At 40.0% G+C, this 14,754-nt stretch overlaps 1 protein-coding gene across 1 annotated transcript in view; it reads left to right on the top strand.

The window, feature by feature from the left end:
- The first annotated feature begins 2,214 nt into the window (after positions 1-2,214).
- Positions 2,215-14,754, top strand: part of BMPR1B (bone morphogenetic protein receptor, type IB) — a 30,172-nt gene continuing 17,632 nt past the window's right edge. Inside the window, exons 1-3 of the mRNA XM_010139813.1 lie at positions 2,215-2,366; positions 11,223-11,325; positions 12,283-12,385. Of these exons, the coding sequence (XP_010138115.1) occupies positions 2,224-2,366; positions 11,223-11,325; positions 12,283-12,385 (349 nt within the window). The 5' untranslated portion in view covers positions 2,215-2,223. The remainder of the gene's footprint in view (positions 2,367-11,222; positions 11,326-12,282; positions 12,386-14,754) is intronic.

Raw genomic sequence — 14,754 nt, 5'->3', positions numbered from 1 at the left:
TGCTGTAACTGTAGATAGCTTGTAGAAAGAGCCATGGAAATGATACACAGAGCAACCTATTTTGTTGCTTGCCCCTTGAGCTAGAAGTTTACTTTGCTGCCTCATGATCTTGAAGTCTGAAAATCTTTGACAAGAATATTAATAGTTGAATATTCCTCATTCAATGATAACAAAGTAATACAGACAAAACTTGCTGATTGAAAGGAAGTTTACTTAATCACCAGTCCTGTGACCCAGGGAGCAAACATCTGTTGATACTAATTTGTTGTACACAGGCTGTGTTTTAAAGTTTCAAAATTATGAGAAACAAAAGTGCACTTTTTTCCTGAATTTAAGCACCTGCTGCATCTTAAGGTTACATCTTTGAGTACACAGATATACAACGCACCTTGAGTGAACTAATCCATTTAGTTCTAATTTTGCTAATTGTTAGTACATCTAGTTGTGCATGAATCTAATATCTTGATACTGGGCACAAGGGTTACAAGCCCATAGTTTCCATATGTTTTGTAACTAGTTTTCTGCTTTTCTACTAAACTCTTTAGTAAGAGGTGAGCTAATAAAATCCAGTTGGTTTCAGTGGAATACATAGGTACTGAGCAAAAATCATGATGAAGTTTTTCATTTCATAGGTGTCTTGGTCTGATATGGCAAATAATTGTCTGTCATATAAGTCACCTTATTAATATACCTCTTATGGAAGGAATGGAAAGGCTATAATGTCCAGAAAGCTAACACTTCTTTAAATGGGCTCTTCTTATGTGCAAAGACCCAGTTCTCCCAGAGCTAACAAGTTTCAGCTTTTTCCTAGTTTGCTAGGGGCAAGATTGCGTGTCTCTTGTTACACTGAAGAAAACTAAAGCCTGGCTGCCAGTTGTTGCCAGTGCCTGACCATTTGCAAGGCTTTCCTACCAGAGCTGGCACAGGACAGGAGGGTGTGCAGCTGGGAGCCGTGGCATGCATGCTTGTGCTCGGGGTGCTAACTGGTCCCATGCACCCAGGAGCACAGACTGGACTTCGATAGACCTCCTAGGAGCATGAGCTGGTTGAACAGCCATGCTTTACCTCTAGCCTTTCACCTTTCAGCCTATTCTCACCTTGGTTGTTGCTTGCCATCCAAGCCCTGAAGTGTAGCTACTTTTTCCTATTGAATCTGCCTGTCTGCCCATTCCATCTCTCTGTAGGGAGCTGAGAAGGATACAGTTTTTCTGTCAGCTCCACGAGATATCAGTCCTGATGATGGAAGTTTGGGGAAGATTTTAATTAGAGTCAAAGCAGCAGTCAGGCACCAATCAAAATAATAACGCCACTTGTTTCTAAAGACCTAACAGTAAATCAAGAATTTCAAGCCTGCTCTTGAACTATTCTGTTGGAGACAGCTGTTCATAAATGACCCTTTAGTAAGATTGCCTACAGTGAAGCAAAAAGAAAGTGAGAAACTGCCAATTTAAGCTTTTCATGCTTGATCTCATTTTTGTCTTTGAGGCTTAAAATACTCACAAGCACTGAAAGATGATATTTATGAGTAGACCTGGGGGGAACATTGCTTAAACAGCTCCTAGCCCATCACTAACAGAGCTGTACTCCACCAGCATCATGGAGATTTCTTCTAAAAATATCAGAGTACACTGAATCACCTTCATATTTTCAGCATGGTTCATTCTAAAACACATTCTTTCCTTTGTTTATAATTTTTTTTTTTATAGAAGTGAACTATTCTTCCTTGTTTTCCAAGTATTGCTTATGCAATTCAGTGATAGAAAGTGCTGTTGAACTTGAAAGAACATCACTTTTTCTTAAATCTTTGTTAAATTATATGCCCATTTTCCGCTCTGCCTGGAGTACCATAAATCCAGTTCATTTTTATGAGGTTCAGTGGATGTAAATGTGTGCCAAGTATACAGACAAAGTGCAAAGGTGTAACCAAGGATTTGACCTGTGTAATGGAGTACAAGTACTGTGCGATCTGAAAAGTACGACTCACCTCTGTGGCAGCAGCAGAACTTGAACATCAGCACCTTTCGGCTAATGCCACTGAGGCCCAGTAAGCCTCAAAGAAAGCCGCTACAGAAAACTGCTCTTAGTGAACACCCAGCTCAAATAACTTTCTCAAATGTTGATGGATAGAAATACTTTAAAGCCTTCATTCCAAGTCTTGCAGTCCAGCCTAGAACTGTTTCTTTTTCTTCACCCCTTATATTTATAGCCAATTTTCTGGACAACATGCCCTTGCGAAGTTCTGGCAAGTTGAGCATGGACACCAGAAAAGAAGATGGTGAGAGCACAGCACCTGCCCCTCCACAGAAGAAGCTGTCCTGTCAGTGCCATCACCACTGTCCTGAGGACTCAGTCAACAGCACCTGCAGGTTTGTGAGATATGTTTACGGTGGTGAAACATGGGAAAACCTGTTTGTGGTAGCTCAGCAGTCCCAAGCTGGGTGTTGCCGTTTTTGTTTAAAGCAGTAACATTTAAATGAGTTGTTTATACATTGTGTCTAAATATCAGGTAATTTTACCTAGATATCAGCCACATACTTAAATTTTTGTTAGGGTGTTTACATCTTAACATTTTTAGATAATACTTATATTAAATTCATTGCATATGAAATACTCCAAAGGTAAGAGTTTTTCTGTAAAGGTGCGTGCAGTTAGTGAGAGGAGACTTAATGGAGATATATCCAAATGTCAATAAATTCTTACAAATTTATAACCACTCTCTATTGTACGCTATTTATAAGAATGCTGCTCTTGGTGTGTCTTTGCAATAGCAGAGCTATATTTTGCAGGTCCTCAAGGCTTCATTTTTTTTCTTGCTTCCATGACAGAACAAGAGGAAATGGCCTTAAGTTGCACCAGGGGAGATCTAGGTTAGATATCAGGAAAAATTTCTTTGTGGAGAGGGTTGTGAAGCATTGTTGGAACAGGCTGCCCATGGAGATGGTGGAGTCCCCGTTCCTGGAAGCATTTAAAAGGCTTGTGGATGTGACACTGAGGGACGTGGTTTAGGGACCCTGGCAGTGCAGGGTGAGTGATTGGATTCAGTGATCTTAAATGTCTCTTCTAACCAGATGATTCTGTGAAAGTGAGCTTTATCTTGAGGTGGTGTTGAGTATTTTCTTATATTAGCTATAGTCTGCTGTTTGGTTTTGTGTTTAGAGTACTACAAACTTCTCTTCTGAGTTGGATTCTGCTTCCTTAGATCCTTCTGCCTCCCTCGGTGAGAGGCATGTCCAGCTGTGCACAGTCCCCTTAAAGGCTCAGCCTTGGTCTGTGATTCACCCAAAAGCAGCTCTTGCTGGACACATACTGCTGTTGAGTGAGAGCAGTCTTGGCTTGAGGTACACATACAGTTTGCTTTAGCTGCAGAAAATTAGGGCTGAGCTCTTCATGTTCCTCAAGAGGAATTTAAACCTTTCTGCTTACTTCAAGCAGGTAAGATACTGGAGCTATTCGCCATCAGCTATAGCCTAGTGGAGTTCTGGGAATGTGAGAAACATCAAAGCAGGACACAGATGTGAGCCCAGCTGGGCATGGCAGTTGGGTATGCAGTGCTGTTTGAGGCAAGACAGTCTAACATTGTGTCAGGTCTTCAAGGCAATGCATTAAAAAGATAGATGGAGAAAGCCTAAGGTTGCTGAAGAAATAGATTACTTCGTTGGATTTTTGAGTGTTGTTTTGTAGCTCTGCTCAGCCTGCAGTTTCACACTGAAGTATACCAAAGTTTTGATTACAACCGTAAATATTATTTCCTCTTTCTGTCCTCTTCCTTTAAACCCATGCTCTAGCCAGGAGTTAGACCTAACTGCTCTCACATGGCAGAGAGTTTAAAAGCTGTAAAAACCCACTCTGATCCCCTGCAGCATGAATCAACTGTTTCCTGTTCCTGACCAGCAAGAGCCTCTGCTTTCACACATACTGTCTCACACACTCAGTGACAGGAGAATTACAGATGACTTAAATCCATGGATTAAGAAGCACAAGAGGATCCATGTTAAGGAACCCCTTGAACAAGGCTTATGCTGCAGCTGGGTAGGCCTGCTGTGCATTGTTTTGTAGGCATCATTGACATTAAGTATTTTTCACGTTACCAGGGACTATGAGTAAATGTTCTGTTAAAATGGATTATGGATGAGGAGTGAAATGGGACTTTACAGAGAAAAGAGGGTCCAGTTCTACTGTTAGGAAAGAGTAGTTATTAGGTCTCCAGTTAGCTGGCTGGGTTGAGACCAGGTTTCAAGAGATTTGACCAAGACCAGCCAGATTAGCAGGGATTATTTGTTTTCCCTGTGTTTTGGGATCATCTTTACTGGTCAGGCAGTAACTTTCATATTTCATCCTAGCCTGAATGAGTATTGGCACATTTTTAAAGAACCCAGAAATTCTCATTGAAACTCACTTTAAAGGAGGTTTCCCCAAATTTAAGTTCAGGCAGTATCAGTATCAATCACACTGTGTTTGTCTGAATAAATAGACTGCTCCAGATTAAAAGTTATTGCATTAATTATCTGCTTCCCTCAGATGGAGCCACTAAAAGCCTTTTACATTTTGTATATAAAAAACAAACCCATCAGCTCTATCAGTCTGTTAAGCTTTGGGCTGTGCTTGGACCTGCAGAGCAAGCCAGCACTTTCTGGGACACCCAAGGGGCTGACAAAGCCCTGACACCCAGGAAGTTCACCAAGCACATCCATAGCCAGGGCTTGGGCTCTGGGCACTTGTCTCTACCAGGGCTGTCTCCAAAGCACAGAAGCCTTTTGTGCACCCAGGAGCAAGGGGGGAATCAGAAAGTTCAATGGAAAAGCATTTCCAACTGTGTTTAAAATAAAACTCTCAGAATAAAATAGATAGTCTTATTGCAATCACAATTAAGAATTTATCATAAAAAGCAGCCTGCCATCCTGACTGATTTTGGTCTTCTACCACAGGTATTTATCTATTGAAGTATAGATCCCTATATATATATATCCCACTACTATATATTGTAGTACTTGTAGTCTGAATGTTTATACAAAAATGAGGACATCTGGTGGCCATTTAACATCCTCTCCATAGTTGTATTTTTGAAAAATTATTCTTTAACCGTATCTGTGTCAAATCCTCTAACAGCCTGCTACATTCCTATACAGAATTTCCCTTTCTTCATACTTCCACAGCTTAAGTCCAATAATATTTTAGGGAGCTAAGGATAGCACTGCAGCTTAAAATGCAGATTTCTTTCTATATCAACAGAAAGGCAATAGCTGTAGTTAGAGGGCACTTTAAAAAATGGGGCAATCGGCAAGCACAAGTTTTGGAAGACCCATAGGTCTTCCAAACAAGGACAAAAACTTAGGACAACCCCACAGGGTTGTCTTATCAAGAGAGGGTTAGGGTCAGGGAGCAGCGAAAGGGGACCAAGCCAGGAGGTGAGGGTGATGCTAGGGCAGCCCATATCCTCACCCACTAGGACCCCATTTCCCCAAGCATACCTGAACACAGCAGGCAGAGATGGCTTCCTCAATAGCCTTTCACATGGCCAGTAGTGGTCTGCATCCCATCAACAGATGGAGCTGGAGACAGACACTCCTGTACTGTTGCTGGGGGATTGAGGGGGCCAGTTTTGCTGCTTAAATGGAGCCCTGGGCACAGGGTGTGGGGCACCCAGGTTGGGGCCAATCTGGGCAATTGAAGTTCATTAGTGTGCTCAGGGTCCTGACAATTAAGATCTTTGCAAAAGGTTCACAACCCTCTGCTTGTGAAGAATGTGTTAACCTTCAGCATGTTGAAATTTTATTCTTGTTTTTGAATATCTGTGCACTTCATAAAAGGCTTTCACTAAAGAAGCTCAAAGCTGCTTTGAGCACAACCAGGTCCATGTTTCTTTGTTCCATTTCAAGGTTTGTGCGTACAAAGCGAATGCACAGGCAATTGCGTCTGATCATAAATAATTGCATGTTTTAAAAATTAGTGTTAGATTTAATTAGCTTTGACTATAATGGGATTGCGTGAAGGCAGAGGTTGATTAGGTGCCTTGTTGTACTCTATTTTCCATTCACAAATAAATGCTGATAGTTTTAAAGATTGAGCTGACAGAGCTTAATTTCTTATGTGTTGCCTACTGGTCTTGATTGTGTTTCTACCCATCTGTGTCTTGAGGTAGCTTTGGTTGTCTAAAGCAATAAAGTAATTAAATTGCTTTTTCAATGTTACCAGAGGTGATAAGTCGCTTGAGTGACATTGTTTTCATTCTCCTCTTTTCCAGATGATAGGGTTGAATTTTCTTTTTAATTTGCTATGTAGAAGGAAGAAGACTTCAACAGTGGGCCAGAGCGCTGAGTTCAGGCAGCTTCTCTTTTAAGCAGCTTTAGTTTTTAGAGTAAAGTTGATAATTTTTTGATAAAGGAGCTAATGTGAGATCTTACAAGTTAGCCTTTCAATTTTTTTAATGTTTTTTTTTTTAATGTAATCCTTTATACAGGACTATATCAGAGGCAGTTAAGTCCTCTTTGATGATTTCAACAAACAAACAAGTCAACAGAGACAAATTCTTGCAAGCTCCAGGCTTTCCTTGCCCTCTCTGCCAGGGCCTTATTCTGATACATGCTTCAGTACATAATTTCACCCCAAGTGTTTAAACTGAAACACGAAGTCCCCCTCCCACATTTTTCAACTGTGCCCCAGCAATTCCTTGTTCTTAATTTTGGTCAGGGCTTGCACATTAGCTATTTAAAATAACACTTAAGCTAAATATAATGCAATTCTAGTCTCCTTGTATTGAGACCTGTTGCATTACTCTCAGATAGTTTTCCAGTGTGTGAGAGCACTTTGGTGTCACTGTGCAGAAAGTGATGAAATACTTAAGCCTTCCCTGGCATATTGAATTTGCTTATACAAAAAAATTCAAACCAGCAAATATCCGTATTAAGTTTGTCCTAGTGTTAAAGAAGTGGCTACGTCATGCAAATTCAACTTCAGTGTAATCTTAAGGTCAAGTAAAATAAAACATTTGGCTTGTGTTTAAATTCTAGAGGCAAAAGAAAGGAATAACAGAAAAAGGGGAAAGGAAAAGAGTTGAGTAGCTTTGTTTTGACTATTTGCTTCTTGATAGTTCTCACATCTACTGAGATGGATTTTGCACGTAAGTGAAGGGTGCTAAAGAGTCCTGGTGAAAATGTGGAGGAACCCATGCTTGGTGCTATTGCCATACCCCAAGTTGTGCTATCACGTCAATAGACCTGTCAAATCTCTTATATTCATCAGGAAGCCTGGACATTTTCTAGGGCTCTCCCTCACAGATTGGCATAATGGCTTGTTTTCTGTGTTGTGACCCTGCGTGTCAGAGAGAACTCTTTGATGTGATTTGTGATTTGGGAGAACAATGCAAGATGTGTTTGGTGGGCTGGGTCATGTCTCAGTCCTGGGAGAACAGTAAGGGCACGTACTATAAAGAAAATATTGATTGATAGGCCTCTGTATGGCATATGAAAAGGTGCTTTTTGGGTACTCTCCTTTCTCTCTGCACGTAGGGGTATCATTGAGCACCCAAAGAGCCAAAGGTACCATACACAGCAGCACGTGCATGATAGGACCAGCACCACCATCTTGGAGGCTAGCGTGCTGATAAACCGTGACCCGCTGTGAGACAACTTCTTTGCTTTCTAACACCTGTATGTCTCTCCTTTGCCCTTGGAGTGGCTGTGAGAACATCTGAAGGTCCATCTGGCTCAACAACTCTCACTGCTCTTCTCATTTGGTCTCATGTTACTTCCCTGATGCACAGCTGCTATGTTATTTTTTCTGAATAAGTGTTGAATACATTTACAGTAACTCATTGTTTTATGGATGGTGTCCAAAGTGTTTTGCTAAATCTGACCTTCATCGTCGTCCTTAAGTGAAGGAAATATATGAAAGGAAATATATGAATTAGATGCAGATTGAGAATCAGGCAGTTTTTGAATTAGGTTTTTTCACCCAGTCTTTACAGAAGGATATGAGGTTCCCAGTTTCTGTATATAATACAATCTAACATTTTTTGATCACTTTTTAAAAAAGTGCAGAAACTTGTCGTGTTGCTTTGGATGGGAATGAAAAGATGCTGTAGCTCTTTCTCATATCAAAACCAGGAGGGTAAAGAGGAGGAATGGACAAAAATAATAATACTGGTATGGATTCAATTGGAAATAGAATTAGAGAGAAGGGATCTTTTCATCAAGTTATTTAACTAATCTGCTTGTGATAGGCACTGAACAAGGGAAAGACATTGCTTTTCCGAGTTACATATTGCCATCCCTGGCTGCATCGCACACACAGACCAGGACAGGAAATCTTCAGCAGTCAAGTTTTGGTAGCTGAGGTGTGGCATCTTCTTTGAGAAATGGGTGTTGGCCACTGAGGACATCTGTGTGAGAGGCTGCAAAGCTTTTGGCTTCTGTTCCTCTCTTCTGACATTTATTAAAGGTCTCAGTTAAGATCATCGCTTTCTTTAATCGGTAATTGTGGCAGCACTTTCTACATCAGTGTCTGTCAGTGTTTCTGCTATTAACTCCCACTATTTTCCTGGCATTTGACTTGGCTGTAAAAATTCACTCCTGGCAAATATGTAGCATACCAAATTGCTTATTAGTGTTCACATCCAAAATGTATTTAATTGCTCTCGTCCACCATACTCTAATAAGATGATGTTTTAGTGGAGATTAGCGATGTGTATCTGGTTGTATTCAGTAATATCAGGTTGTGTTCCTTCTTTACACACCATTTGCAGGATCAAATTACATAGAATTTAAATTACAGATTTCAAGAAAATAATAATTCTATACTGCAAATTTTACTAGGAAGTAGAGAATAGTATTTTCATATTCTTTGCCTGTATCAGCAATGTACATATGTTTCTATTCATGCAGTCACCAAAACAAACATAAAATTAAAGACGATGCAGACTTACCTGACTTGTTTCTGACTTGTTATGATAGTAAGAGCAGTTTCATTTCTAGCACAGGCAGGTATGAGGCAGGGTAATCAAATAAAACAGCAGGGCTATGGCCTGCCCTTTACTTTCAGCGTGTGGTCTGTCTGACATCCTGTGAACCAGGAGAAGGTGTCAGGGGTGGGAGGGGGGAAGCAGGTAAGAGGTAGTTCTATTTTTTTTCAGAAGAGTCACTTCTACCTCTCATCCAAATATATGAGAAATTTTCAATAAAATAGTGAGTTCTTACATGAAAATGTTTTATTTTTTCCTTAGAGGTAGAAGCAACTGGTATTCTGCTCAGCACTGCTATTTTAAATTGTCTTGCACTTTTTCTTCATTACTCTACCATTGCCTGTAAAGAACACGATTTATCCCTATTGTTGGAGCTTTTTCGGTTTACTCTTTCCAATCTAACTTTGTTTGTCTTTTTAAATTTGAAGTAAAATTTTCAGAGGAACTAAAGTGCTTGAGATGCTGAATTTAGTTTTCAGAAATGAGCTAAGAATCAGAGTCCCATGGCAAGTCAAAAAAAAAAAAAAAAGGAAACTGCTGACTTTCCTGCTTTTTTCCCCCCTTTTGCAAGCAGTTTTGACTTTTCCTTCCTCTGCTTTCCTTTGTGAACTGATTGTTTTGGTTTTTGCTGGGGATTGTTAGCTGTGGAGTTCATTTTTGTGTTTCACTTGATTGCAATTTATTGTTTTGTTACTCTGTCCCCTGGGTTAAACTTACTCATTACTTTGAATCAAAGGCACCATGCAAACAAATAAAATCTAATCTAATATAATATTCTACTCTAATGGATCCCTTACAGTCTCTCTTCTTGGCAATCCTATTGTTCCTATCTTTTAAGCTTAAGCAATGAAATCAAGGTGGTTGTTGCCCATGAGGGTTGCTGTCTCTTTTGCTGTACTTGTATGCACAATGTCAAAGAAGGGTAGAAGGTTCTCTAAGAAAGTAATTTGTAATGTGCAACTGGTTACTTTTCAAATCCAGAAGTCAATAATCCGTGATATATTATTATCTGAAGTAATAAGCTTACTGTGGCTAGACCCTGCACCACTAATATATAAATATATGCCGCAGCAAATGTTTGACGTGATCCTGTCCAGCGTCTCTCTGTCCTGTAGCTAATACTTACAAATTGTGTTTCTCTCTTACGTGTGTAACTGTACCTCTTGTTTCCTACATTTTCATTGCCTTTGCTGTTGTGGCTCAGACTCTCTTTAGAGTAAGGAGCAAATCATCTGAAATTTTGCTGTGTTTAAATTTTCTAATCCTTTTTTCTTTTTATTTCCTTCTTTTAACTGAGTTTAACTGTTTTTTCTCTTTGGAAAAGTACTCATTGCACATAATAACTAGTGTTACTTTCCTGGGGAAATAACAGAATATTTTATTTTTATGTAACTTAAATGTCTTATATTAAAGAGTGGGTTTTTTTATTTTTGGATCCTCTTCTGCAGATCAGTCTATCTGTGTTTCTTACGCACATTACGTCTCTCCCTCAAGAGTTCTGAGAAATTAATGTACAGCATTCTCAGTAAAATGCAGCTACCCTTTTTGTGCTCTCCTCCCCCTCTTTCCACAGCATTCAGGCATTTGACCTTCATCGAGGAAGGACATTTATCACCAGCACCATCTAGCCATCTGTTAGTATGCTTGTCCTCCCTGGTGCACGTTCTTGTAAACGGAAGCATTATGGATCACTTTAGGCCTATAACCCACGTAAACAGTTATGAAGGGTGTTGATGATAACTCAAGGACTCATACACAAGAGTGTTGCAGTCTGTAATATGGTTAAAACAGGAATCACAAATCACCCTTAATAGTATTTTATGTTTACTATCTGAAAAATGTTTCTTTCTTCAGGTCTCCACCACGATGCAAATGTTCATGCCTTGTTCCCACACACAAGACTGACCTGCTGTAGCATTGATGCTTGCCTTTACATAGGTCTCTGAAGTCTTCAAACAGTAGTGACCATAGGCAGGGAATTGAGATGTTTGTTAGTAGGATTTATAGCTGTGGAATGTTGGAAAGGTAAGTGTGTCAGCTCCAAGGCAGAGCCTCCTTTGCGTGTGCAAAAGCTGGTCTGCAGCGCTGTCAGCTGCTGGACTGTGTTGTGAGAGGTTGTCTTGGGTGCCTGAGTCTTCCTGCCTGCATTAGTACATCTATTTGTTACTGTCAGATTTGCCTCGCAAGGAACAAAGTTTAAGACTATATTGAGCAGCACATTTTTCATTTCAAAACCTTCTCCTGATTCATACTTTCCAATCCTCAGTACTGATGGCTACTGCTTCACCATAATAGAAGAAGATGAGTCGGGTGGACATTTAGTCACAAAAGGATGTCTTGGATTAGAAGGCTCGGACTTCCAGTGTCGGGTAAGAAAGCGTTTACTGTTAGAGTGTCGCTTGGCTTTTTGATAGCTTTCAAGTGAACTGCAGTCAACAAACATTACTATGTCCATGTTTTTCAATTCCATTCATTTGGCAGGTAGTTGCTCCACATCGATTGCCGAGAGGAGTGCATTTATATCCCTGAATGGTGATATTATAGCTGCTTCTAACACTAGCTTCATGTTTTGGTTTTGTCTGTTACTAAGTAACACTCCTGCTCAGAAGAAGTTTGAATTTAGAGAAATGCAGTCTTAATTCCTGATGACTCCATGGTAGCTAATGTTAGTTAGGCTGTTATTTGATGGACCACAACAAATGTCTTACATGCAGTTGCACTTTGGTTTTTGGTTTCTGATGCTAGAATTTCCCGTCAAATACAGTGATCACCTGATGGAGAGCAAATCTCACTGTGGGAATGGAAGGCAATGGAGCAAGGTGGCTCTAAAGTGTTAGGAAAGGCACACATTAACCTTAAATGATTATACATGTGTGTGGGAACAGTCTAACCATCAAGGTCCATGGAAGGTTTTTTACCCAGCTTCCCATGAGAGCAGAAGCAGCCGCTCAGTTAGTTATATATAGCAATTCCTGTGTTTTTCTGGCTAAACTGTTTTGAATACCCATGATAACTTATAACTCTCACTGATGAATGTGTGACACATGACTTTCACAGTTCTGTCTTGCACCATTAGAGTCAGTCAGTCCTTTCTGCAGCACTGGGGCACCAGCAGAAATGTGTTAGGGGTGAATTAATCTCTTAATTACCTGTATGAAATGTTGCTGGCTAGGCTGGGTAGCAGACAGCCTTACTCCAGACATCCTAGACATCTGTAACAGACTGCAGTCCAGCTACAAGCACATCTTTCTCTCAGATGCCAGAATGACGGTGTGTATTTACAACACAGATAATTACTTTGCTTTCTATCAAATTGTTTGTTGCAGGACACTCCTATTCCACACCAAAGAAGATCTATTGAATGTTGCACAGGCCAAGATTACTGTAACAAACACCTTCACCCTACGCTGCCTCCACTGAAAAATCGAGGTATGTGGAAATAAATCCAATCCCAAACTGATCTTTTCCTGCTCTTTGTACCTTAGGAAGAAACAAAGCCAAAACCAAAGCAGCCTCCTCCAACTGCACGTGATTAGAGACATAAACTATTGCTGAATTACTATAGGTCATGCGGGGAGTGGCACCTTGACCCATGATTGCTGATACTTGCTTCTATTCCTATGGCATGCACACACTGTGAGCACCAGACACGTTAAAATCACACAATATTGTCCTAGCATAGACCAGCTGGTTATCAGTCATCATACCTTAGAGTTAATTGAGTCATGGCAGAGGATGCCTCTTGCTGTGTATGTTTTTAGCCTGATAATAAAATTGAATCCTCTTTTTACTGCCTGCAACATGCATTACTGTTTTTCGTAACTCCACACACGTCTGGAACCAGGTCTCCAGTGGTTAACCAATCGGTTCAAGTTGACTGAAGTCCATTAAGCTTTTCTTTTTACTTACAAAAGACTTGATAATCCAGCACTAGGACAATAACTAGGCACTGAAGTGGATTTTCTGCTTGAAAAATGGAGCTGAAATTAGAATGTAGAGTAAAAATTCATGCATTGATTATGTTTTTGTTTGTTATTTGAGAACAAATGGACGTGTATTAACCTAGTAGATTCTTGGGCAAGGTTTTAGCATTTTTGTGCGTTTAAACATCACTTTCTGAAAGTTGGTAAAAACCTATTTTGGTCAATGTGGCAGAATACACTTTATAGAAATATATTCCTAAGTAAGTGTAAATTCATCCATGATAAACTCTTGGCACTGGCAGTAATGGCCAAGATTTGTGGTGGTCAGCATGGGGTTTATTCTGCCAAGAGTTAGGTCAAGGTTGCAGGAGAACTTGTGGTGTTCTGAGCTGAAAATCCAGATCAGTGTGCAGATGCACTCTATTACGCAAAGAGCAGATACTAAACAAATGCATGCTCAGAGAAAGCTTTCACCGCTGTAAGCTGTTCCCTTCATGCCTATGAAATTCTGCACAGATGGGCTGCAGAATCAGGTCTATGGAGAGTGGTATGTAAATATTTCACTGTTTACTAGCAAGCCATGAAGTCAATGAAACCTTATAAAATTCTGACTTCCAACGTAAGAGTTATGTACTATTTTGTTGGTTTTTTTAATTTTAAAAAGTTCTTTGGACTGGGAGAGAAGCTCCAAAAAGAAGTCAATATTTGTTCACACTTGCTTAGTATATTAATATAATTTCAGTTTGGAAAACACTGCCATGATCTCTTCTTGCTACTGAGTTTATTCTACATTAAAACTACTTTAAAAATACTGAACCAAAGCCTAACAATAGACATCTGCCTTATTAAGATTTTAGTTATTTGGCAATACTGTCTCCTGCTTATGTGGAATGAATAAACAAGCTTTTGGTAGCAGCAGTTGTTTGGATCAATGTTGGCTTTACTCTGTGTGTATATTGGGTAAATAAAGCATCACTTGGGCACCGTGGTGGCAGACCCATTAAACAGCAGAAAGAATATTTGTTCAAAGAAAAATTTCATAGAGTTGGAACAGGATTCTAGCTGCTCTGCGTTGCAAAGTTGCCTGTTTTAGCATGACAAACAAAAGACAATGTATTCACTCAACGTATTCTGAAGACTTTTTTTGAAATAGGCTCTTGCACTTCTGGTATCCTGATAGTATATTGTGGAAATACATTTCAGGAGCTACTTCATTACATGTGGCTGGACAGAATTGAAGTCAGCACCTTTATTAATGCCTTAACTAAATATGTCATTCTTGGTGCCAGGCCTGTTTTAATTTTCTGTTGCTGTATCCTAGTATGAAGCTCAGGGAAAAGCCATAGTTTGAACTGTAGATCCTCATTGCAAACAGGTACAAATACTGTGTACGAATGCAGTAGCACACATGCTACTGCCAGTGCCCAGGACTATGGCTGCGATCATTGTTTCTGTTGGAAACACTTAGATTACACTGTCATTGCTAGAATTCTATATAAAATTTAACATAAACTCTAACTGCAAAGGAAGAGAAGACAGACTGAAAAACAAGCTTCTAAGAACAACCTTCTGACTTCCAGGATTCTGTGAAAAATAGGTATGTTCCTCAGCATTTAAAAAACAAATAGAAATTTGGCTTCTGATGAGCTTAACGTCCGTGGTCATATCTCACGGGAAACAGAGTCTAGGGAGAGCGTCCAGCTGGAGGTCAGAGGTTGCTGAACTGCAAATTAACCTATGCACTAAGGTAACATCTACAAAGGCAAGTGACTTATGTTCTCAAAGTGCTTTTCCAGACCTGGCATGGGCTGGAAAGGGGGTTTATCCCACAGCCCCCCCCCCCCGCAAAAAAGAGAAGAGCACCAGAAATAGGGG

Source organism: Buceros rhinoceros, unplaced genomic scaffold, assembly GCF_000710305.1.
Source record: "Buceros rhinoceros silvestris isolate BGI_N320 unplaced genomic scaffold, ASM71030v1 scaffold500, whole genome shotgun sequence".
Taxonomy (NCBI): domain Eukaryota; kingdom Metazoa; phylum Chordata; class Aves; order Bucerotiformes; family Bucerotidae; genus Buceros; species Buceros rhinoceros.
The sequence above is the reverse complement of the archived record's forward strand: the minus strand, read 5'-3'. Positions and strand labels throughout refer to the sequence as shown.